The sequence below is a fragment of the Numida meleagris genome, chromosome 1 (assembly GCF_002078875.1).
Source record: "Numida meleagris isolate 19003 breed g44 Domestic line chromosome 1, NumMel1.0, whole genome shotgun sequence".
Lineage (NCBI taxonomy): Eukaryota > Metazoa > Chordata > Aves > Galliformes > Numididae > Numida > Numida meleagris.
In genome coordinates, this window is record NC_034409.1 from 177,101,503 (window position 1) to 177,127,375 (window position 25,873).

General features: G+C 37.6%; 1 protein-coding gene across 4 annotated transcripts in view; it reads right to left on the bottom strand.

Moving 5' to 3' along the window:
• Positions 1-25,873, bottom strand: part of PARP4 (poly(ADP-ribose) polymerase family member 4) — a 47,537-nt gene that overhangs the window by 19,087 nt on the left and 2,577 nt on the right. For all 4 annotated transcript variants that reach the window (XM_021379905.1, XM_021379914.1, XM_021379921.1 and 1 more), the window contains 21 exons: positions 24,378-24,573; positions 23,293-23,416; positions 22,147-22,216; positions 21,456-21,569; positions 20,594-20,743; positions 19,279-19,416; positions 17,072-17,245; positions 14,306-14,466; positions 13,414-13,551; positions 11,433-11,531; positions 11,042-11,225; positions 10,493-10,655; positions 9,825-9,949; positions 8,028-8,159; positions 7,718-7,804; positions 7,078-7,242; positions 6,162-6,208; positions 3,194-3,275; positions 2,609-2,746; positions 1,838-2,033; positions 1,537-1,607 (listed from right to left, as the gene is read on the bottom strand). In XM_021379905.1, coding sequence (XP_021235580.1) covers positions 1,537-1,607; positions 1,838-2,033; positions 2,609-2,746; positions 3,194-3,275; positions 6,162-6,208; positions 7,078-7,242; positions 7,718-7,804; positions 8,028-8,159; positions 9,825-9,949; positions 10,493-10,655; positions 11,042-11,225; positions 11,433-11,531; positions 13,414-13,551; positions 14,306-14,466; positions 17,072-17,245; positions 19,279-19,416; positions 20,594-20,743; positions 21,456-21,569; positions 22,147-22,216; positions 23,293-23,416; positions 24,378-24,573 — 2,754 coding nt within the window. The remainder of the gene's footprint in view (positions 1-1,536; positions 1,608-1,837; positions 2,034-2,608; positions 2,747-3,193; positions 3,276-6,161; positions 6,209-7,077; positions 7,243-7,717; positions 7,805-8,027; positions 8,160-9,824; positions 9,950-10,492; positions 10,656-11,041; positions 11,226-11,432; positions 11,532-13,413; positions 13,552-14,305; positions 14,467-17,071; positions 17,246-19,278; positions 19,417-20,593; positions 20,744-21,455; positions 21,570-22,146; positions 22,217-23,292; positions 23,417-24,377; positions 24,574-25,873) is intronic.

Consider the following 25,873-nt stretch of genomic DNA (forward strand, 5'->3'; position numbering starts at 1 on the left):
TTAGAGATGCAATGACCAGAAATGTCTACAGTATTCAAGACACCATAGCAACACAGATTTGTACTGCTACCTAAGTGTTTACCTGTTTGACTGCTGCTGAACAGTGGGCCCTGGTTTAAAAATGACTATTTAATGTGGCTCCAGCATCTCTTTACTGCAGGAAGCCCAACATCATACAGGTACAGTTAGCACTTTTTTCCCCTCTGTGTTACTTTGCATCAATCATTTGCATCTTACCATCCATTATGTTAGTATCTTAAATATTATGCTAGCATCAAGAGGCTTTATTTACAGATGAAGAGCCTACTAAGATATAGAACTAACCAAACCTGGTCATCCTAAATAGTCTACATCTGACCTTTTGATGACTAAAGCATTTTTCTTCTCACTAAAAGTCCTTTGGCCCATCTAAATGCTGCCTTCTTTTACAAATTATAGATTTCCAAAAGGAAGCTTAACATCAGCTGGTGAGGCCGCACCTCGAATACTGTGTCTAGTTTTGGGCCCTTCACTGCAAGAAAGACATTGAGGCCCTGGAGCGCGTTCACAGGAGGGCGACAAAGCTGGTGAGGGGTCTGGAGCACAGGCCTTATGAGGAGCGGCTGAGGGAGCTGGGATTGTTCAGTCTGGAGAAGAGGAGGCTCAGGGGAGACCTTATCGCTCTCTATAACTACCTGAAGGGAGGTTGTAGTGAGCTGGGGGTCGGCCTCTTCTCTCGTAACTAGTGACAGGATGAGGGGGAATGGCCTCAAGTTGTGCCAGGGGAGATCTAGGCTGGACATTAGGAAATACTACTTTTCTGAAAGAGTGGTCAGGCGCTGGAATGGGCTGCCCAGGGAGGTGGTGGAGTCACCGTCCCTGGAGGTGTTCAAGAAACATTTAGATGTTGTGTTGAGAGACATGGTTTAGTGGGGTTACTGGTGGTAGGTGGATGGCTGGACTGGATGATCTTATAGGTCTTTTCCAACCTAGCTAATTCTATGATTCCATGATTCTATGATCAGGAAGCACTTCTTTACTGTGCAGGTAACAAAGTACTGGAACAGACTGAAGAAACTGTAAACTCTCCCTCCTTGGAGATCTTCAAAAGCCACCTAGACATGGTCTTGGGCAACCTGATTTAGGTGTCCCTGCTCTGGCAGGGGTTGGAGCAGATGACTTTCAGAGGATTCTTCCAGCTTCAGCCATTCTGTGATTTTATGAAGTAAATAATTTCCTCTATTCCGCTGTGGGCAGGTAACGAGAAGCATGAATTCCAAAGGATTATTTTAGGGGGAAACACTGAATTATTTCCTAATACAGATACCTACTTAGCTTCAAAATAACAACTTAAGCAATTACTTTAAACTGTAGCTGAATTAATATTTAGATGTGGTTGTGCTTGTTACTAGGGTAAATATAATTCAAATAGACTAAGTTATAAAAAAAACCTTAGAAGTTAACCTAAAGAAAAGAAAAAGTTGGGTAACTTCTGTAATGATAAGCATCCCTTTCAAAGAAGTGTTCTTTAGAATACAACCGTACTGATTTACTTACTGTAATAAACTCAGTTAGTGACGCCAAATCCTTTACGGTGTTCTTTGAAAATGAAGAAAATTCTGAGAAATCTGTCAACAAAGATATTAAGAGCATTAAAATATTAAGCATCTATCAACACTGTGGAAACACAAGTTTAAGTTTCATGACTAGAATAACAGAGTAGAAATGCATCGTACTGCTACATGTTTCAAGTTGCAGTTCAGTGTATTAAGTTGGTTTGATAATAATGATACACATAAAATTAAGTCAAGGCAAGTAAAAGGTGGCTTACAGTTAAGAAGGAAACAAAGAAACTCACTTGTGCCAAATTTGATTACATTTACATTTTGTCTGGAACTAAGCTGTTTTAAAGCATGTAAAGCAATCTGCTTTGCTTGCAATAGAGTTGATCCTGCCATAGAATTTGAGCAATCTAGTAAAATAATAATTTCACTGGACAGCTGCTCTTCATCAAATGCTGCTTCAAACTCTGGTTGGAATACAAGCATGCAAGCCTACAGAGAGAGAAACAAAATCAGTGCAGCGAACAAATACTTTTGCATTAGAAATGTACCCATGCATCTTCATTTTCCTCATTACGGAATGAGAGCAGAATAAAGTAATATTTGAAAATTTTAGCAAATATATTTCATTTACTTTTAATTCTTGAAAAGTGCAACTTTCCTATGCTTTACCTATATCTCAGGTTTCATGTGAAAAATTGAAAATGGAGTTTTGTGATTTAATGTTACAACCCAATTCACTCTTTGCCAAACAGTATTCAATTCTCTTCTCCAATTTAAAAAAAAAAAAAAATTACAGGTATTATCTTTTACAGTCATAACCGCCACTATCCATTTAAACAGTACAGTCACATTTCTGAAATACAAGCAGCAGCACAACAGTTAGAAAAAAGTGTTTCAACAGAAGTATGATTGGACACTGTGTTGAAACTGCACCTCAACCTTCACTCTATTACGAGGCAAAGGATAAAAATCACCAAGATTCTACTGACCACTGCCTATGGTCTCCATCTGTTTATTATGTTTTAACACATTACCTCATAAACTGTATAACAGGTGTGCCATACCTCACTATTTTTGTTGGGATGCTTCTCTACCCACATTCGGGGTAGATAGGCATGGGAAATCCATATATCCAGACCAAAGCCACTACTGTCCAAATAACTGTTTTCTCTGGTCTTAATTACAGCCTTGCATTCTGTTTTCTAGAAGAAGGGAAAAAACAGGCGTGTAATCTCAGTTTAATAACTGTACAGTAAATATATTTTACTAGTACAAAATAAAATTGTGATTCATGAGGATAGGGAATGAATACAGACCATTTAATAGGGGTAGTAACAGAGATCTTTTCCAGAAAGATTATATAAATTTTTAAAGGTACAATTGCTATTTACAGATTATATTCTTTCAAATATCATTCATTTTCCTGAACATATTTTAAGACACAAAGACAAACAAAACAAAAAGGATTCAAACACAACAGAAATTTTCATCTGAGAAAAACAGAGAACAGTCAGTTTGTCAGTTTGTGGAAAGAATACTGTACAAAGTCACACAGATCTAGCACACGCATTTCCTAGGATTAAAGTTCCTTTTTTAATACACAGCAGAACTGCTAAAGCAGAGGAACGGTTATAGGGAAATTAATTTACCTTTATTTTAAGTTTATGTGTCCAACTATGTAGGCGTTCAATGCTATACAGCATCTCAATAGACATATCCAAGGAGAATCCACTAAATACAGAGAATAAAAATGAATGGCGGTCCAGGAAACTACCGAATCACACAACTGTAGTGTGGGAAGGAACCTCTGGTGATCCTTCAATCCAACCCCCTGCTAAGGCAGGGTTCCCTATAGTAGGTAACAGGAAAGCATCTGGGCGGCCTGTTCCAGTGCTCTGTCACTCTGACAGTAAAGAAGTTCCTTCTTGTGTTAGTATGGAACTTCCTGTGTTCCACTGTGTACCTGTTGCCCCTTGTCCTGTCACTGGGCACCACCGAAAAGAGCCTGGCCTCGTCCACTCAGCTCCCACCCATTTGATATTTATGAGTGTTGATAAGATGCCCTCTCAGTCTTCTATTCTCAAGGCTGAACAGTCCCAGGTCTCTCAGCCTTTCCTTCTAAGGGAGATGCTCCAGGCCCCTCATCATCTTCATAGCCCTCTGCTGGACTCTCCCCAGTAGTTCTCCGTCTTTCTTGAACTTGGGAGCCCAGAACTGGACACAGTACTCCAGATGTAGCCTCACCAGGGCAGAGTAGAGGGGGAGGATCACCTCCCTTGACCTGCTGGCCATGTTCTTTTTAATGCACCCCAGGATACCACTGGCCTTCTTGGCCACAAGGACACACTGCTGGCTCATGGTGAACCTATTGTCCACTAGGGCACCCAGGTGCTTCTCCAAAAATCTCCTCTCCAGCTATACTAATATACTCCCCTAACCTATACTAATGTGTGTGGTTATTTCTTCCCAGATGGAGAGGACTCTATACTTGACCTTGTTGAACCTCATAAGATTCCTCTCCACCCAACTGATGATGTTTAACTGATGATGTCCTGCATGCCAGGACATCTCTATGAGAATGAGCTATGTTTCTTGTCCTTTTTAATTGTCTGGATGGAATGAAGAATACTGAACTACTTAGACAAGTTTCTGTCCCTAGAATACCCAAGAGTGACCATGCTGATTCACTACAGGCATTCACAGGTTAAAAGGTTAGAATACAGCAAGAGGTCATTTGACACGATCTTCTGAATCCATAACACAGCCAATTATCTCTTCATTTAACCCAATGGTTTTTTTTAATCTAAAGCAAAACTTCTTAAGGGGCCACCAAACTAGTTTTCAGAGAAGGCACGTTCATCATATTCCCCTGTCTGTTTCAACAATCCTCACTGCTAAAACTATACGCATTTTTAATTCAGTCTGAACTTTCAGTCTTTCCTTCTTAGTTTATTTCTGTAATGACATTAAAAAACAACTTGATAGGTGGTATCACAGAAAACAAGAAATAAAATGCTTACAAAACACGAGATAGCATACATGGAATCACTGCCCAGTTTGTAGCTGGAGCTCAATGTGTATGCCCTTCAGGCTGGTTTTGTTGGTGGTGGCGGGCTTTTTTTTTCTTCATTGTTTTTTAAGGTCTTCTGATTGGCGTTTTGCTGATTTCAGCCAGCCTGGTCTCATAAAATAAGTTTATTTTTCCTCTTCACTACTTCTTTGTTAGCATATTTTGGGATTGCATTAGCTGTTTTTGCCATATTATCACAATGGTTGTGCAATCCAGGTTGCTTACTCCCCACAATCCTGGTTTATAGAGAGTCACTATATTCCAGGATATAATCTCTCAAGATGTAGGTATATAGGGCTGCAACTATTTCCTCTGTATGTAGTCTTGCATTAGTCAGTCTTACAACACTTCTGTTGAATGAGCCCCTTTTAAAAAATATTCTTGACTATTTAGAGTCCTAACCTTGGTACTATTGAATGTACGATGAATTTGTGTATCCTCTGCATAGTGTATGAGCAATTATTTTCTATTTATAGTCACATCTCCATTATCCTTATGATGCTTGTGGATAAAATGTACAATGGGTACGCACAGTAGCTGCAGAACCAGACTGAAGTCAGAAAAGCATATATTATTAAGCGTTATATAAATGTTTGCAGCTAACTCGAATATCTTTGTATTGCTGATTCTAGGATCTGATGCTGGAAAGAGTGAGGTAGTGATACCTGATCTCATTCCTCACACAATAACTGTTCTTAAGTGTTTCCCAGTTTTTACTTATACTTTCAAGTTGAATTATCCTTTCACATTAAAATTAAATCATTATTTTTAATACCTTTTCTACAACAGGATGTATTTTATAAGAATTTGTGAATTTATTCTTGATATATTTATGCCAGAAAAAGCATCTTTATCCACTCAGTACAATATTTCTACTAACCAACAGTAATTGTACTGAATAAAAGCAAGGTAATAATAGGGAGCACTATTTCAGGATGAAATACAATTTGAGAAAATTGCAACGGATGTGGCTTTGTGCCAGCTTGGCGGATAGAACAGAGGAGAAACAAGAACATGCTCATGAAAAGCTCTTTTCATGTGTTTTTAGTAAGGAAAATTCAATTCCCTGAATAACATACATTTTAACATATTTACTGCTACCTGCATACCTTGTGATTCTGACTGAGGATGGCCCTATGCAGAAACATTACTGGGAATAAAGTTACAATATTTTGTTTACAAGAAGTCTTACTTCACCGACAGCATCATAGTTTCAGATAATTGTATTTTTTTCATTTAAAACGCAAGTGCAAAGGCTAAAATGTTAAGTGCAATGATACTGAAAATACGAAGATCATGTAGGCTCATTAAGCTTTGCGACTTGGGAATTTACATATAATCCTTAATAACAGTAATGTTTCTGAAACAAAAGGAAATATTTATGATATTACCTATCTAAGGATAAAAACAAATTGGAACGGAAGATGAAATTAAACTAGTCTCTCAATGCAAATTTCAATATAAAAAGAACAACATTAAATGTAGACGTTTTAACTGAACGATTTAAAGGTGTAATAGATAAAATAATATCAATGAAAGCAACTTACTTTTTCAGTGTTTCTACTTGTTTAACACAAATCTTTTTTACTGTATCCTACAAAAGAAAAAAAATCTTTTATTGCACCAGTTATGAAATATTGGTATGTAATTCTTGATACTTCTGTCCAGCTGGAGCTCCTTTCTCTTACTATATCACTAAAATGGGATTGCCTGGAACCTTCTTTACTTCATTCATTCATACAGCCTTGTCATCCGAGTATCACTGCTGCTAAAATTCAGATGAATTTGCATATGCTTCTTGCCCAAAGACACAATGAACTTCAGAACTCACAATAATACAGCTCTGAAGCAGGAGGCATGAATGTTGAATAGTCAGACATATGACACAGCTATATGATCTCATGGGGACTAGGACCACAAGGACTACCTCTGGCTCCTTGCCAGCATTTAAACAGAGATGACCTCCCCTGCCACCTGTACAATTCTTGAGCCATCAGGGACATCCAAATAAACAGATGGGAAACCTTGTCAGTGAAACAAGAAGGATAAAAGAGAGTGTTCAGCAGATGCTTAGCTGCTGTTTAATGATGGAGATTCACAACGCCTAATTTCCTGTAAGCCCTTTAAAGGAGAAACAAAAGCACAGATACAGCAGATAACTCAAAATACAGAATCTAGTTTAAACATGTTCCAGCTCAACTTCTGAAGTACTGCAGGAGTAAATAAATCCTTAGAGATACTGTAGACTTTGCACCAATCATACCATTCCTAAGTCTGTGTTCACATTGCTTTTTAACACTCTTGTTAAGAGTGACACAAATGATTATCTTTTAATAAAAAGAGAAGAAATTAAAAGGCAAACAATCATGAACTTACTGAAGCCTCTTGTGTAACTGCAATCCCCCAGGCACATTTTTTTTGCTTCAAAAGGAGATGCTATTTCAAGATTGTATTTTAACAAACCTGTGTGTTTTCATTCAATGCTTTGTCCTGTTGCCATGGTGACACAGAAGCAGGCATATGAAAGGTGATACAACCGTTCTGGCAACTCAGTTCCGTGATATAGGTGATTTTGATCAGTACCGTAGAGTTTGGATGTATATTTCCAACAGTTATTACAAAAATATCCTAAAAAAAAAAGACTATATTTAATGACATTTTTAAAGCCTATGTAGTCCAAAACAATAATTTAATTGGTGGTTAAGCACACTGAATCCAAATGCTAACATAGAAAATACCACTTGCTTTTGCAGAAGTGTAATGAAAAATGATAGTATGACAAGAAATGTTAAACTGCCAATAGCTCTAACATTTCTGGGCAAACCTGATCAAAAATAACTGAATTGAAAAGTCTGTTATTAAAACAAAAAAGCTGTGATTTTGTTACAAAGGTGAGCTCCTAGGAGAGAAATACCTATTTTATAAAAGGTGTGGTGCATATTTAAGGAAACAGTAGTAGTTTTTTAAAAGGATCAAATGTATAGTTCAAAGAAGTTGCAGCTTCCCAACAAAAACACGATTCAGAAAAGATTCACGTTATCTATCTGTAATGTGACAAATGCAAAATCTTCAAATTGGTAAGAAACCATGACTTCTAACATACCGGTGCATCCTGGTCCATTAGATAAGCGCCGTCACCTTGACTAATAGCTTTGCGATATTCTCTATGTGCTTCTTTCTTTTCTTTAACCTATGAAAGATTTTCCAAAATGAGTGCTTTCATCTCTGCATACAGAATACTTAGCCAATATTCTCTTACATGACATGACTACCTTGAAATCCAGTCAAGTGGTAACAAAGAACTTGAGAGAAAACAAAATTATTAGTATTGCACATCTCCATTCCTAAACTAGCACTTTCAAATCTTGAAACTGAAGGAGCTGCATCAAAGGCAACGTACAGTAACATTTTACCTGCCCAATGATGTGTGTTCCATTGACAAAAGCTTCAAATCCACAAACAGCAGCTTTATCATCCAATGGAAAAACATACTTCGCTTCAATTGGACTACTGTTTTGATTGGTGTAGGTCTGAAACATCACTACCTGAAATGAACATTTTTTTTTTTACAGTTCTGCAATGTTAAAATATCAGTTCCTTCAGCTTAACAGAATAATTGCACTGCAAGATACCAATACATATGCCATAATCTGCAGATTTATTTGTACATTAGAAACTAAGGTATAACATTCACCAGTGCTTGACAAATAGATATCTCATGAACATGCAAGGAGCTGCAGAATTTTTACTCTCTAAATCTTTAATCAAATCTCTTCCAGAAGAGCAAACCACGACCTTATAAAAATTATCTGATGTACTAGCAGAGCTGGAGCTGCCAAGGTATGGCCTGCAAATAAGCAGTCACCACTGCAATATGTCTATAATAGTTTCAAAGCTAGTAACATCTAAACAAGAAGGAAGAATAAACCAAACTGAAAAGATCTATTTTTACGATATACTGAAGGGGATGTTTGTGAAAGCCTGTGTTAATTCTACAAGTGTAGCGTCTATCCTCTAGTGACAGAATTTCTGTCTCTGAGGTAGCAGATTGCATCTGACTTTCTTCTCACATCTGCTCTTCTGTTTACTTCCTCTGTGTCCTAACAAAACCCCAGGAATTCCTCATTCCCGTTTGCTGCCATTCTTATTGCCCTTTGTCACCTCATCATTTCTGGTTTATGCTTTGTACCTCAGCATTATTGGTTGCTTTTTGCTTTGGTGGATTGAGCCATAGAACAGATGATACTGTAAAGTGATTAATTCTATAGGAAGCTAAACAGAATAATAAAGATAATGCCTCTTGAGAAAAACAAACAGACAACAGTTGCGAGTGGCAGAATAATTTAAGCATTGACTCATGCGGCAACAATTCTTCAAACTCTTCTCTCTCCTGTTTTTCTCCGCTTTCCTTTTTAAGGCTTCAGGAAAAATAAAAACATTATTTGCTCTTATGAATTTACTTTAGCTCTGGTAACCTCTGAACACAGATTCTTGTGCAGAGAGACACAAATGACAGAACTCAGTAGAACTACAGCTTTAGCATGATGAAGACCGCCCCAGGCAGAACTCAGCTGCAGGGTTAGATTGTGGAATTCTGCCTCAGGACAGAAAAAGGAGTGTGACTTCACAGAATGTGTCCTTAGGGGATGTATACTAGAAGAAAAGAAACACAAGTAAAGCCAACCCAAAACACTATGGGCTCTTATTTTAGCCTGTCTGCTTAACTTTTATTACCTAATTTTAAAGCTAGAATAGCAAGTTCTTTTGTATTAATTACTATTTTACTTGCAACAGCTAATCTAGGTTTTCTAACCACAGGCAAAACCTAAACACAAAAATATATTTCCAGAAATCTTTAATCATGCTAGGTATTTCTCACAGTTTCGTGTGGCAAATAGATCATCAAGGTCTTAAAAAGGGAACAGAGTGCATATGCTACTGTGCAAAGTTAATCTACAGCTGTGGGAGACAGAAAACTTATCAAAAAAAAAAAAAAAAGAAAGCCAAACCTTTCACTGACCAAAGAGCTTTTGGCACTTGTTTGACTACACATGTCTGAAAACAGAAACAGTTTCCACTCAGTTTCAGGACTTTCCTTTATTTAAAGATTGAATTGCCTTTCTTTTTTTTTAGCGATTAAAACACTACTTAACAACTGAAATAATTTTTCAGGACTGACATGGAAAAAGACAATAAACAGCATACTTTACCTGTGCTACAAAGTCTATTATCCTTGCCTTGATGTGAACGCTTTCCAGAGGAACAGGATTTCCCAGTCTGTCTTGAAGACCAGTTTTAACTGTGTTTGAAATATCTGCTCTGGGTAATTCATAGCCTAAAGAGTGTACGAAATGTTATAAAGTTATTTTTTTAAATACACATTTGGGAAGCAAGTTTGATAGTAACCCTATATTAATGGCTCATGTTCATTTATGCAATTCAGAACTCATAAATTGAGAGTAACACTCCTTTTCTGTCATGAACACTCGCATTGCATTGTTGATCTGTAGGCTCTCTAAGGGATCAAGAGCTCATGATAGGTCTTTAAGGTCTTACAAGGTCTTTGTTTAAGAACTTGCATTTGAATTGTTAAAAGACCATCTGATGATTTATGCAGAAGTGCTTCCTGTGCTTCTCTTGAAACATGCTGTGACAGGAGGAGTTGCAACAACTGCCGGCAAATCGACCTATAAGGAAATCTGTTAAACAGATGCTACACAGATGCCACATGGTAATGACTAATTTAGTAACATCCACAAATATACCTCAAATTATTTTTTAATAAGTTAGCTGCATGCAAGAACTCTAAAAGGAGGTACGATAAGTATATATGGAATACTGGCAGCAAGTCAGTATACAAACAGAAAACATTTCTTACTCTCACTCTGTAAATGACATTGTGACTCCGACTCAGTGTTATCTTGCTCAATTTCCACCCTAGTTCCAGGCTGAAACTGTTTTATTTGATCTTCAGCAAGGCAAAACTTAACAACATATCTAATTTTAACCTGTGTGGTTTTGTACACAACAAATTCATCATCCTGGTAGAAACAAAGAAAGGTATAATATTAAAAAAAATGTCAATTCATTATGAGGCAAGCCTAAATGACATCATTCTTATAAATAATAAGATAAACAACAATTTCAGTATCGCAGATTAGATATTTACAGGATAATTAAGCAACAATAAATAAAGAATGCTAACATACTAAGTATTACTTTCCTGCAGGAACTTCATATCTCTTTATGACTAATAACTAACAGCCTTAGTTGTAAACTGGACAAAAATGATTTTATGCTTTACTGTCTAGTGATTTAGTGTCTGAACTGAGATAGACAGGTTGTACTAATTCTATTATCTATCAATGGCATAAAAAAATCCAAAAATTGGGGTCTTTTTAAGTATGCAGTACTGTAGGAGCAGTACCTCAAAGTCTGAAGAGATGCCTGCTGTTTTACGGACTCCATGTACGCTGTTGTAACCTGATGGTGCAGCATTTAATGAAAAATCTCGTTCATACAAATCTAAGCAGGACCCAAGTGCCACATCACAAACTGCCAGGAGTCGGGTTCCATCCATTTCACCGGGTGAAGAATACTTAATACTGGCACTACACGTAAAGAAAGAGCGTGCATATTTTATTACAATTGATATTAATGTAAACATCATCAGAATTTAGGGATACACAAGAACAGACGAACAGGAAAAAGAATATAATTAAATTACTTTGAGAGTATTAAACATTATATCTACTTCATTTGCAAAGTAAAAAGAATACAAAAAGGATAAAGTAAAAAGATATTGTCATTATTCAGACCTAATAGAATCACTGAAGTAAATGCCACTTCCCAGATTCCCAATGTCAGTTCTTTCCACACCATGATCTTCAACAACCACTTTTGGCATTAAGAGTCCTCTAGAGAGAAAAAAGTCACACAATGAGTGAAATTCAAAATACTTTTGCATAAAGTATGGGGGCTAATATGCATTGCGCAGTTATGAACCATGGAGGATCAAAATACACTTTACACAAACAATAGAGACTCAAGAAAACAAAGTATATTCACCAAAAAAATAAATACCAAAGCCATATGAATCACCAAGCCACTGATTATATAAGCAGTAAAGACTGCTTTTTTCATTTGACAGAAAACAACACATTTCCCAGACTCGTTGCCAACTATTCAAAATCATTTTTTTAGATGAGTTATTAGATGAGTAGTTCATAGCATCATAGAATCATAGAATCACCAAGGTTGGAAAAGACCTCCAAGATCATCTAGTCCAACCATCCACCTACCACCAACATTTCCCCACTAAACCACGTCCCTTAGAACTGCACCTATATGTTTCTTGAACACAAGTTCTACAATCCTAGTAACTGTGCTGTATTAAATTTTAAACAACCTGTATGAAATTTATTTATCAAAGTAAAAGAAAAAGCGAGTTTTTAAGGTAGTATGGTGGGAATGGATGCTTGGAAACTCCTCCAGTGTTTGATTTGCAAACAAACCTATTAATGTCGCGATACCATCCTTAGACTGTTCAAGAGACATTTGATTTGCTGCTGATTGATCCTCACACAAAGCCTTTTAAAGTATGTAAAAAGACAAAACATTTAACTAAATTCAGCTGTTCTGTCACTTGCAAAATCTGCAATATAAGGAAAACAATGCTAATACAACTTTTGAGGTGATTTCAACTCTGATAGTACTATGTATCACACGTTTTTTTCAACATTCTTAAATCTTCAGTGCTTGGTATTCATTGCATAAGATGCTGATGAGGATGATACGATGATGAGGATTTAAAAATGTTAGGCAACTTGTATTATATTTTAGCTACGAATATTATTACCGGGCCTGAGTGAATTCATAGAATGCAGTCATAAAATTAGATATTATTATAACAGGAAATTATCATAATCTAAAAATGTATCATTTAAAGTGGTCACGGGCAAATCATAGAATCATAGAATTATCTGAGTTGGAAGGGACCCTTAAAGGCCATCTGCTCCAACTCCCTGCGATGAACAGGGATGCCTACAGTTCAATCAGGTGCTCAGAGCTTTGTTCAGCCTGGCTTTGAATATCTCCAGGGATGGGGCATCCACCACCTCCCTGAGCAACCTGTTCCAGTGCCTCACCAAACTTCATGTAAAAAACCTTTTTCCTTATGTCTATTCTAAACCTCCCCTCTTTTAGTTTGAAACCATTTCCCCTTGTCCTATCACAACAGACCCTGCTGAAGAGTCTGTTCCCTTCCTTCTTACAGCCCCTTTAGATACTGAAAGGCTGCTCTTGGTTCTCCCCAGAGCCTTCTCTTCTCCAGGCCCCAGGTCAGTCTGTCCTCACGGGGGAATGTGTTCCAACCTTTGGGTCATTTTTGTGGCCCTTCTCTGGACATGCTCTAAAAATAATGTATAGAAGGAGGACACCATCAATGGAATTATTTCCTAAAACAGCATAAATTATCCACATGGGCATTATTCTCCCACTCTCTCAATTCTGTCATCTTTTGTCTGGATTTAAACTCCACTCCTCCTCATTGTAATCAAATAGCTGCATCTCAATGCTAATCCAGCTCTAAGGAAATTAGAAAAGGTTGATTTTCCTTTCACAGGTCTGTGGAAGTGTATGAGTGTTCATATAAATGTTAACAGTAAAAATTAGATTAAACATAATGCAAAAGAGCTTCATAAAAAAGCATTTTTAAAAACAAAAATATACTTATTTATATATAATTAAAATGCATCCAATATCACACACACACAAAAAAAAGAGAATGTAAATTTTTACCTGGAAAGAATTCCCATGAAATTGCGTACAGATGATGCATGGAATAAAGACCGAACATTTCCAAGACTGCCCAGAAATTCTGCTGTTTCACTTACTCTGCCAATCCTGTAGACTTGCAAAATTCTCACTGAACAGCCACTGCAAAAAATTTGAGATGATCTTTGATTTAGAAAATGTGTAACTGAAGCCCAATTCGTTATTCTATGTACTAATGATCTAAACATAGATTATTCCATTTTAGAGCCACTTTCTCTTTAAATTTATTTATCCATGTTTATACATTTTCAAACTTAACTAATTTCATTAGCTAACCTAAGAAAGACAGGGCACCCAGTCAGAAGCCAGTATCAAGAATGTTAAGCTGAATTATAGGCGAATCCACAGAACAACTTCCCAGAAATATGCTTCTCATACAACTGAAAGCTAACTGAAAAAGGACAGCAAAACATGCAGATAATCAAAAGATGACTTGGTGCCCCACAACAAGTTTATTCTAATAATACACAGATTTAAAAAGTATATGTTTGTCTGAGCATAACCTCACGTTTTACTTTTACTTTTCAGATATTTTATAAAACACTTGGAAATAAATATTGAGAAGGAAAGTGAACAAAACTAAAAGACAAATATCTTATTCAGATGGCTCCTATAACTAGACAGCTTTTCATAATTAAAAAGCCATGAAAATTTGAATATGATCATTTTCCGTTTTTTGAACTTAATTCCATTTGGTTCTAGTATAGGTTACGGTAAATACACTTGCTCTGCAATCCTATTACCTTAATCAATACTACAAAGTGACAGAACCTGATAATTCAGTCCTGCTCAGAAGTATTTTGTGCATTATAACTTGCACGTTACTAGAGTCATTGTATAACTATTAAACACTCACTTGTAATTGTTTTTTAACACTTGTTTTTTGACACTGAGAAATTCGCCACTCATTGGATCAACAGCATCAATCTTGCACCTCAGGGCCTGGTATTTGGCCAAAGATGATGGGTTTGGGCATGACATACTTGTTTCCCGTATATTAAGCATGTCTCGCATGATCTAGGAAATGAAGACAGAAATTTATGACTATTTGACGCATTTTAATTAAGAAAACACACAAAACAGACTGAAATTATACGCAGTGACAGTGTAGTAACAATGAAAAGAACATGCAAAAAACAATTTCCATTTGTTAGATAAAAAGTGGAACAAAAGCAAACAGCTGTAGAATCCCATGAAAATAGAACAAAAAAGGTGTTTGAATAACAGTGATAAATTACCTCTGTACCACTTCAAATCAAAGTCTGGATGGAGCCTGCTCATGACAGCTCTGCAAAACAGTATTTGTGCTTGGATACCATTTTGCTTTTGCTTTTGAGGCAATCCTTATTTAGACTGCAATCTCGTCATATTGCCCCTGATGCCACTATCCAGTTAGGGCAGCAGCATATGGCATTTATATAATTTTTTCAGATCAGGAGAAGCATTAAAATAAAAAAGTCATGCTATACTTCACTGAGTTATGGGAAAGCTTTATGAGACACTATTTTTTTTAAAATTTTTTTAACTTACAGAAGATTAACTTCTGGGTATCCTTTGCAAAAACCAAGAGATTTCACTGGCATAATCTATGGAATTTACATCATAACTGCATTACACGGAAGAAAATTCCAGTTTGCTCCATAGTTGCAAGTGTGAGATCAGTGTCAGGCCCCTCAGTGCCCCTCAAGCCCCCAAAGGCTCTGACTGCTGGGGCTCAGGGCCAGCTTTGACAGTGCAGCTGTAGGGCCTGGAAGAGAGCAGTGGGAAGACTCAGCAGAAGCCTGCTCCTTCTCCATTTGAGAGATACCTCTAAGCTGAGGATTTTGCTCTTGGTTTCTTTGCTGAGCTATATTGCAGATATGTTCAGATCCTGTGAACTTGAGTTCCTTGTCTGACCTTGGACCAGACAGACAAGCCCACAAAGAGGCTCATCTGACCCTGGCTAACGTCACCAGGAGTCAGTATCAGCTGCTCTGCTCATCCTAATTGGGTGCCGTGGGACTGTGCCCCTGCCAGTGAAGTGACTGTCCTGGCCTCGCTCACTTTCATTTCAGCCCTGGCTCTCTGCCCTCACAGCCGCTGGGTGCAAGGGCTGCATTTGTGTGCACCCGCAGCGCACCTCATTGTTAGTCCCCTGGGCAGGCTGAGAATTTCCCAGCTACTTTCTGCAAATGGACTGATTTGCAGCAGAGTAGTTGAATGCCCCATTGACTGAACTCCTAAGCAGCTTAAAAATGAAGTAAGTGACAAATTAACACAGGAGCAGTGGAGTTGTGGGAAAGATCCCTAGAGATGCCCCTAGGCAGAGCAGCTGTCCTTAGACCTACTGATAGATGCCACTTTCAGTCCAGGGAACTCCCCTAGGTTGTTTGTGTTGTAAATGTAGGAACAGACCAAACTGTATGGGGATAATTAACCTTAAATTATCTCTAGAAACTATTTCTGCACAGACAGAGAACTACTGGAAAGAGTCCAGTAAAGGGCTACAAAGATTATTAGGGGCCATGAGCATCTCCCTTAGGAGAAAAGACAGAGACCTGGGGCAGTTCAGCCTGGAGAAGACTGAAGGGGGATCTTATCAATGCTTATAAATACCTAGTAGGCGGGTGTCAAGAAAATGGGACCATGCTCTTTTCAGTGGTGCCCAGTGACAGAACAAAGGACACTGGACACAAACTGGAACACAGGAAGTTCAATTTGTGTATGGTTTATAATAGCCAATAGAAACTGATTGTGTGTATGCTGGATGGTTGTTAATTTCAGCAGGATGATAAACATCAGTTTTGTGAGTCTCATTTAATCCAGCTGCAGATGCCATTCACAATGATTGCAGTGGATGCTATCATCATCTAGACAGCAATTGGCCTTCCTCTTCAACATATTGAGTTCACTTCCCTCCATGAATGTTTCTCTATTTGTAAGATCTCACATAGGAGTTGATCGTACTCCTGTACTCAGCACTGGTGAGGTTGCACCTCAAGTACTGTGTTCAGTTTTGGGTCCCTCCCTATGTGAAAGACATTGAGGCCCTGGAGTACGCCCAAAGAAGGATAACAAAGCTGGTAAAGGGTCTGGAGCACAAGTGTTACAGGGAGTAGCTGAAGGAACTGGGATTGTTTAGTCTGGAGAAGGTTCAGGGGAGACTTTATTACTCTCTACAACTCCCTGAAAGGAGGTTGTGATGAGGTGGGGGTCAGCCTCATCTCCCAGGTAGCAGTGACAGGACGAGAGGTAATGGCCTTAAGTTGCACCAGGGGAGGTTCAGGTTGGATATTAGGGAAAATTTCTTTTCAGAAAAAATGATGAAGTATTGGAACAAGCAGCCCAGGGAGGCGGTGGGGTCACTACCCTTGGAGATTTTCAAGATAAGAGTGGATGTGGTACTGAGGGGCATGGTTAGTCCCTCAGTGGGGGCATGGTGGGGATGGGTTGATGGTTGCACTGGATGATCTTAGTGGTCTTTTCCAACCCTAATGATTCTATGATTTCAGTAAATTACTTTTTAAACTGACAGTCTGATTAGTTGTGCAATGCAAAATATCCTGTCAATTTATCAACTGAATGTGTTCAATACTGGTGTAACAGTGCAGATTGTGGCTAACTAGCAGTCTGGAAAAGTTACCTGGCACAGGTCCTGTTTCCTAGATAACAGCCTTTTGGAAACTTCATAGTCTATTTCAGTTTTGTGACGTATAAGCCGATAGAATTCCATCATCATCTCTTGTAGTGCTGCCTCATCAGCTCCCTCATTCAGTGCATTCTTTACCTGAAGCAAAATACCTTCTGCTTTGCTCACCTTTAAAAGAAGAGATTAAACTGAAAAACATTACCAAATTAATGAAAGTGCACAAAGCAATAAATACTGAAAATGGGTCAATTCCATATTGAAATAAAACTTTAACTCTTTGTTACTGAAATATGGACAAAAATTTACTTGCATCTCAGATATGAAACTAGTTTTAAAAAGTTGGGTATTATTTAGCCCTCCTTCTGGTCTGCTTGCAAAGTACCTCAGAGGAGCTAAAAGCCAGTATAATAATTGCTCAGAAGTAAAACAGAGTATGAATCATGTTGAAATACGGTGATCCTTGACATTATGTCAATTCACATTATTAGCTTTAACGTGTCACTGAAATAACCGCAGAAACTGGATGATAAGTAATTTCTTGATAAATTTCTAAGTGCATTGGTTTATCCTAAATACGTAAAGCTGAGCAGAAGTACCATTTATAAAATGCAACCTAGTGATCAAAAAATAATCTAATAAATCATTTTAAACAGTTTGTCCAGACAGGTAGGATACAGTGCAGAGCTTGTGTCTCTGCATATTCATTCTCAGTTGGAAATTTTTCACAGAATACTGTTATTTCATATTCTTGGAGCTGGAGGGGAAAGGCAAAGTGCTTCTTAATTTACATGAACCACTGGCAACAGCTAGTAAAATGCTGTCATTAGAGGATGCATAGGAGTCTTACTTCAGTTCAATATTGACCTAAGGCTGGACTCAGCCTCACAAAGACCTTCAGAAAAAATTGGAGGGCCAATCTAACTGAACAGCAATCCACTTCCTTGTTTCAAAAATCCAGAGGTTTTTTCTTCCTTCTACACAAATGCTATTTATCCTGCCAACTAATTATAAGTGGGAAAAGGTAGCGAAAACAGCTTTAGCATATTCTTATAGACTGATGCATTGGGCTGCAGTTCTGTGATTCAGCTTTTTCAGAAGCTACCAATGCTTGAGCATTTTTTATAAAATTATCAAAAATTTATTGAATTTTACCTATCTGAAATATGATTTCACCTGTTTGAAATATGGTAGAGATCTCGAGTACCAAACAACTGCACCTCATTAAAAGCATCTACCACAAGCAGAATTTCCTTTCTATCTTTACTGTTTTATGAAGTGCACTTGCTACTGTCTCTGAGTAAATGTATAAAACAATACTAATATACTACTTACCCATCAGAACCTACATAATTGTATACTTCCATATAAGAACGTGAAAGGAATATTCTCCTACACAAATCAATTGAAGAGAATCAAGTGTCTTCTGTCTTAGAATTAGGGCAAAATCAATCTAGAATTAGGGAACTTCTACTGACAAAAGTTTTCCAATTGAAAATCAACATAATTTCCAGACAATTCCTCCTTCAGTTGTAACAGAAATGAACAAAGTTGCAGTCTTAAGCAGCCATGATTTAAATTACATGAACTTAAATTAAATGAATAAACATTAGACTCCTAAATATCTAGGAAGGAAAGCAAAACCACTGAGGTATGTGGAAAAATAGGATTAAATGAACCATAGAGTTAACAAGGGATGGATAAGCAATTACTCTCAATAACAGCTGTACTATCTGAAGAACTTAACAAGAGTTAATTATATGTTAATTATATGTGTCATCTGATAATACATGTATGGACTACAATTAAAATGATTTTTCTAATACTAAAGAGGCTGACTGAAGTATGGTTGAAGTATATTGGCAGGAGACAATAATCTGCTATGATGCACTGTTTTCTGTAACTATCTTCTTATGGGACTCGATTTATTACACAGAAGGGATCCTTCAACAAACACTGTGTAAATTACTGTAAAATGGAAAAGACAGCCACCTGCTCTAGGGAGTATAGTATGTTTTTAGTGTCATAATTCTAAAGCAAAATTTGAGATAAAAATTTCTGAAGCATGGATATGTTGAAGTATCAGAGTACCTGGTGTAATTACCAACTCCAATGCAAAACACAACATTCTTGTTTGCTGAGGAAAAAATACTTATAATAGCATTCACATATGTGTTCTCATGGACTAACAAGAATCAACTTACATCATTTAGGCTTATGTTGTTTACTGATTCAAGCAGTAGACTGTCCAGGTGGCCAAGAGCTTCTGCCCAGATCAACTCCACAAAATCACTAACTTTCTGACATATAGCACTTGAATTTATGGATTCTTCTAAAAGTAACTGTAGTAAAACAAACACAAATCAGTGGAAAGACAAAGACGTAATGTGAGAACTTTCCTATTCTTAAAAACAATACAGTGTGCAATACACATTAATGCTTGATTTAATTGCTTCAGTCCCACCAACTTGAAGGGAAGGTTCGTCTTTATAAATTCTTTCAAGTGGAGACCATGGCAGGCAAGCGGCCATGATTTGTCTTTCTGAAATTTCAGATATAACATGTTGCAGAAGACAGAAGTTGATTTGCTCGATATCTTTATCAGTACATTGTACTAAGGCCAAAATATTTTTACACAGCTGGGAAAAGAACAGATATAAACACTGGAGATAATGTAACTGCAGAACATAAAACATTGGAGCAGTAAATCAAAAGGAGAATAGAAGGGCCATGAATATCATTGCAATCCATACATCCAGAAAGAAAACAGATTTTCTGATCTGAGGAGCACTGTTAAAATATTTACTTGAGTTTTTTATCATTATTCTTCAGCTCCAGCAACTGCCATTAAATTCGTTGTCGTTAAACAGTTATCACACATTCGGATACACTACATTACTTGTTTAGAAACCGTATGGCCCCTGAGATCACTAGATGACATACACGTGGGCCTAATCTATCTTCCAGTTGTGCTCTAAAACGTAAGTTAGCCATGACGGAACAGAGAAGCAGATGAAGTACAGTAAGAAAGTAGATGGAAAAATTTCTGTCATATTGCAACCATTTTAAACAGCAGTTAACACTGACAGAACACTCCTTCGGAGAGCAGAATTCAGCAGCTATTGCCATTTCTGCACTTCTGTTATTGATTTTAATAACATCTACACTAAGCCTATGATGTCTGAATAGTTTGCAAAATAATTATGACAAAGTCATATATGACACAAGAATTCTGGTTGCTATATTAGTACATCTTTTTTTTTCAGTAGGTAATGGATCTACTGAGAATAAAAACTGTAATGAATATGATTGTATTTGCTTTTAGTGTGTTTAACTACTTGGAACATTCAGTCAGTATTCCTAAAAAAAAAAGAAAATCAGAATATTTGCATATGAACAATTTCCTTTAACGTATGACTGTATCACTGTAGTACAGACAATGTTTGCCACATTCAGAAAACTGGAAGCAGAAACAAAATACTAAGGACAGAAAAGTGTAAACACACAAATTGTACAAGCCTTTTGTAATTTTGTGGAAGCTAAACATTCTGCTTCTGGTGGAAAAGTTTCTCTGAGCAGGAAATCCTGGCTCTTCAGGTTTGCAACAAGAATATCATAATTTTCTCTTATTTCTTCAGCAGTCTTATTTATTATGAATTGTTTATTTTTCTGAAAAGTGAAAGAATAAAGTTAGATGGAGAAACTATGTACAGACTTGCAGAAACAATTTACCAGACACTGCACTAAGAGTTAACAAATCCACACAGCTTTTGGGATGTGATTAAACAGGCTGCCAGCAAGGCACTACTTCCATGAGGGTTCATGGGACAAGCACGGAGCTTCACATACAAACCCCACAGTGACGAGATATTTTCATCTAAATGTGTGCTGGAAGAACTTGTTCTATCAATTGAGCTATTCCAAATGCATCCTCCTTTAATTTAATGTTGCTACAATGACAGACTGTTATAACTTGTACTCCAAGAAATATGCTGAGGCTGCCCTCAAGACATGTTTTGCTGTCCCTCAAGAGCATGTCCAGACTATCATCCTTTGTAGCAGTTTAGCAGTCAAACATGCCATTATGCAGTTCAGATGTTACCAGGAGCTTGTACATAAGTATATGAGGCATCCAGCACCATGCTGTGTTGCTGCCAAGTACCCAAACAGTTCTTCTGAGAGATTTGCAATCAAATACACAGAGTAAAGGGGCTAAGTATGAAGCAAACCTCTTATTTTAAAGCTAAGAGAATGACTTCCTATGATGTATACGTAAGAATCAGACTGCAAATAAAAATGAAGAACATCTAGAGCTCTCCAGAACAGGAATGTTCAATGTGCACAAAGAAACAAACAGGTAATGTCAATAAGTGGCTCATACCTTGGTTCCATTTGAAGCACTGAAATGTACATATAATCGAAAGAGAAACTCATACTGCTCTTGAGAACAATGTAATTCAACAACTACAAAATCTTTGCTTTCCTTGGAGTTAATCTGAATGGAGAGATAAAGAAAGACCCCAATCCCCAATTTAATATGTAGGCATGTTTAATTCGCATGATATTCACATGATATTGCAACACATACTTTCCTGCATCCTACTTAATTTTTCAACCCACTTAGAACCATACAATGGCTAAGAAAACAAGCAGAATTATTCATTTTCTGTATCATAGTAATAAGCAGAAGCTCCTCTGAGGGCTTCACTGTACTGAGTGATGTACAATTCCATCATTGTTGTGTTTCAAAAGATTTTTAATAAAAAAAGATTAATGCTTAAATTAGATTTAACACATAACAGCCACGATAATATATATCTAGCCGGAAGCACGTATGTGTTATTCTACTGCAATAACTGGGTGAGAACACTACAGTGATAACAGAGAAGTTTAATTTTAGTAGAATTAGGCTGCACTGAAAGACAGAGAGCACTGAAGTTCTTTTCAGTACTGCTCTTTGCATTGCAGGACATGATAACATAAAAGAGTTATTGGTGATGTGTGTGAAACTGCAAAGCTTTTACTCATCTACCGATCCTCCTACACTGTCTCACAATAAGAGAAAAGCTTACTTTTTCAAGGACATTGTATTTTGCAACTTCAAAATCTTGAGGAAAAACAGGAGCATTTTCACTGTAAAATCTGGAATGGAATCCAACAGTTAAAACCACATGTACCCACTAAATACTGTGCTATTACAGGCTGCAACATCACACACTACAGTAAAAATTAATATAAGAAAATAAATGTATTTTTCAGCCGCAAAATAACAACAAAAAAGTTTTGAGAAATAAAATCCCATACTGACAAGCTGCTGACCTGCACTAGTAGGCCCAAGTGTCTAGTGTGAACTTGAAGATGATAACTAGATTTCAGTCCTCATTCTTTAGAAACACTTTGGAAGCAACAAAGTAAACAGACTTCCATTGATTAACTTCATGTTCATTTTTTTCACAGCTTGGTCAGCATCAGCTACCCGTGATGTCTAATGCTAAGCCCTCCCTCATTCTTGACTTTCACATTAGGATATGTACAGATAATCATATCATTCAGCATATCATTCAGCATCAGGACTTTAGATCAAATATAAATTCTAGTACATTCCTGGAGAGTAGCTGAATACCTTCTCTATCACTGAACAGCAGTCTCTGAAAGTGAAAGCTGCCTTTTATTAATAGATTTAAAAACAGGAGTGTTGGAGCTGCCTTTGTTCCTTAGTTTAATAATTAGAAACAGACGTAACAATACTCTTTTCCTATCAAGTAACAGCAATCTCATGATCTTGATTTTCAACTCCCTCCATTTTTCATGGGAGAGAGAGATGCTCATGACTTCTAAAAACAATGAACTGGACTGGGTTGTAAATAAAAATCCATGTGAACAAAGAAAGGGAAAAAAAAAGTGGTGATAAACACATCCTGAGTTGGTAGAAGCTGGAATGCAGATGTTTACTGAGAGGGAAAAATGCAAAATCAATTTCCACAGTCAGATTCAAAGGTAAAAAAACAAACAAACAAACAAAAAAAAACAGAAGCAGTTATAAACTCATACACATGGCACAGTAAATGAAAAAAGGATAGCTTTTTCCTCCACTGCTCTGTTTTTAAGATAATGACTAATCTCTGACACTGAAACAGATCGGAAAGCATATTTTTTTCTTTTACATAATTATCTACATAGCTGTATCAATACGCATCTTTAATTTTGTATTATTTTACCTGAGATTTCCCACTTTGAATTCAATTCTCTCATCACTTTCTCCTGTAACAGTAAGATTGGAGTCACTGCTTTCATTTTGATTTGTGGCAATTTTATTTTCAGAAGATGACAGGTCTTCCAAACCTGGAATCAAAACATTTTTTAACTTCATATAATAGACAGTTTCTCTAATGTAGCTTAACCTGTGATCACCCGTCTTGACCTGCTGGTGATCCCTTGCCTAACGCAGCCAAGAATACTGTAATCCTTCTTGGCAGCAAGGGCATGTTGCTGGCTCATGTTCAACTTGTTTTGCATCAGGACCTCGGGTTCTCTTCTGCATAGTTGTTTTCCAGCTGGGTGGCCCCCAGCATGTACTGGTGCACAGGGTTTTTCCTCCTCAGGTGCAGGCTTATTGAACCTGAGGCTCCTGTCAGCCGGTTTCTCCAATCTGTTCAGGTCTCTCTGGATGAAAGCATGACCTTCTGGTGAAATCAGCCACTCCCCTCAGTTTTGTGTAATCAGCAAACTTGCTGAGGATACATTCTGCCCCATCATCCAGGTCATTAATGAAGGTGCTGGAGAGGACTGGAGTCGGTATTGATCCCTGGGGCACTCCGCTCCTTACTGGCCTCCAGCAAGACTGCATCACAAGTCCTCCAGGCCTGGTCATGCAGTTTTCAATTCACCTCATTAACCAGACCATAACTCAACAGCGTTTCTATGAGAATCTTATAGGAAGTGGTATCAAAGGCCTTACTGAAGTCCAGGCAGACAACATATACTGCTCAACTTTCACTTACGAGGCCAACCATTTCATTTTAGAAGCTTATCAAGTTAGTTGGGCATGACTTCCCCTTGGTGAATCCATGTGAATAACCCCTGATAAGTTTCTTGTCCTTCAAGCATTTGGAAATGGTTTCTAGGATTAATTCCTCCAACACATTTCCACCTTTCTTTTCAGGAAAAATTTGTATTTACGTCAACTTTATTTCTAGTATCCATGGCTGCTGATTTCTTAAAATTTTGTTTGAAAAATTGACTTTCTAAAACATTATTTCCCAAACTAACAGTTAAACGGATAAATTATGCAAAATGCACCTACCGTGTCCACCTGGCCATTGGTTAGAAATGTTGCCTTGTGATTGATTAACCTCATATGCATCAGTTATTAAAAGCTTCCCATTTTCAACTGATTTCCAGACAAAATCTGCATATAAAACAGGCAGCTGATATTTCTGAGTAATTTTTAGATCATGACGACTGAGGACATTGGCATTATCCACAAGAACATGCGTACACTGAAAGATAAGTTACAATTAGAATTGTTATGCACACAAAACTACAGTGTTCATCCAAATATCATTTATTTGCAATTCATGCTGGTAAAATCCTAGAGTCTAAAGGAAACATTTAAAAACACAACCTTTTTGGACCATATTTTAATTGAACCATCTAATTTAGGGACACAATGCCTCTGCATTTCCTCCACAGTCAGCAAAGAGAGGATTCTTTCAGATGACAGTTCAGATAAACTAAAATATATGTAAGCTGCTTCAAAAGTAATGCCTCCTATTTATTTCCATGGAAACTACAACAGATACAAAGAGTGCAATAATACTATTTGATAGAACAAATTCTCAGCTACACAACACTATTTTTCAGCATAGTCACCACCATGAGCTATGCTTTTTCATCAGTGATGAACAACAGCTTACATGCTGCACTTGTGCACTTCTGCACCAGCAGAAGTGGCCCACTGTTGCTGTCAACCACTGCTGAAATGCACCACCCACCACCTCATGGTACTCACATCCACTGTTTGGTTTCCAGAAACATTCAGCAAGTGTCAATGAATTCAATGACACATCTTTGCACTTCCATGTCAGATGCCCATTTGTCAGACTGCCCCTCTGCTGCCATCTGTCACACGGCATCAAAATATAATGTAATATTGGTGGGAAGGTTCAGCCTCTGCTGCCACACCACCTCTGACGTTGTGGGTCAACATAATAAAATAGGAGGCATTACTTTCAGAGCAGCTCTCATATATAACTTCCATCTTTCTGCAGTAACTACAGAGATGTGAGGGTGACCAGGTGTCGGATGTTCTGCAGAGCTTTTAGAAGCACACAGGAGGTCTAGTAATGGGCCAAGCTCTATAGTAGCTGACTAGTTACAGACCAAAAGCTCTTCAGGAGAACAGTATAAAAAAAGCTGGTTAGAGCCCTTTAGAATCATAGTATGCTTTGGTAGCCTTATAAAGAACCTTATGCTGCTTTACTGGAATCATACATATGCTGAAAGTTAAAACTACCCATGTAATTTCAACAGTAGAGCCATGTCCTGGCAGGAGAAGCTGAGGACTGCTAGGTTGTCTGGTCTGGAGGAGGCCAAGATGTGACCTCATTTCTCTCTGCATCTACCTGAGGAGGGGAAGCAGAGGGAGGTGCTGGGCTCTGCTCCTGGGAGCAGCACAAAGCTGTGCCAGAGGAAGGTCAGATTGGGCATTTTGAGACATTTCTGTACCGTGAGGGTAGACAGACACTGGATCAGGCTTCATAGAGAGATGGCTGATGCTCATGGCTGTGAGTGTTCAAG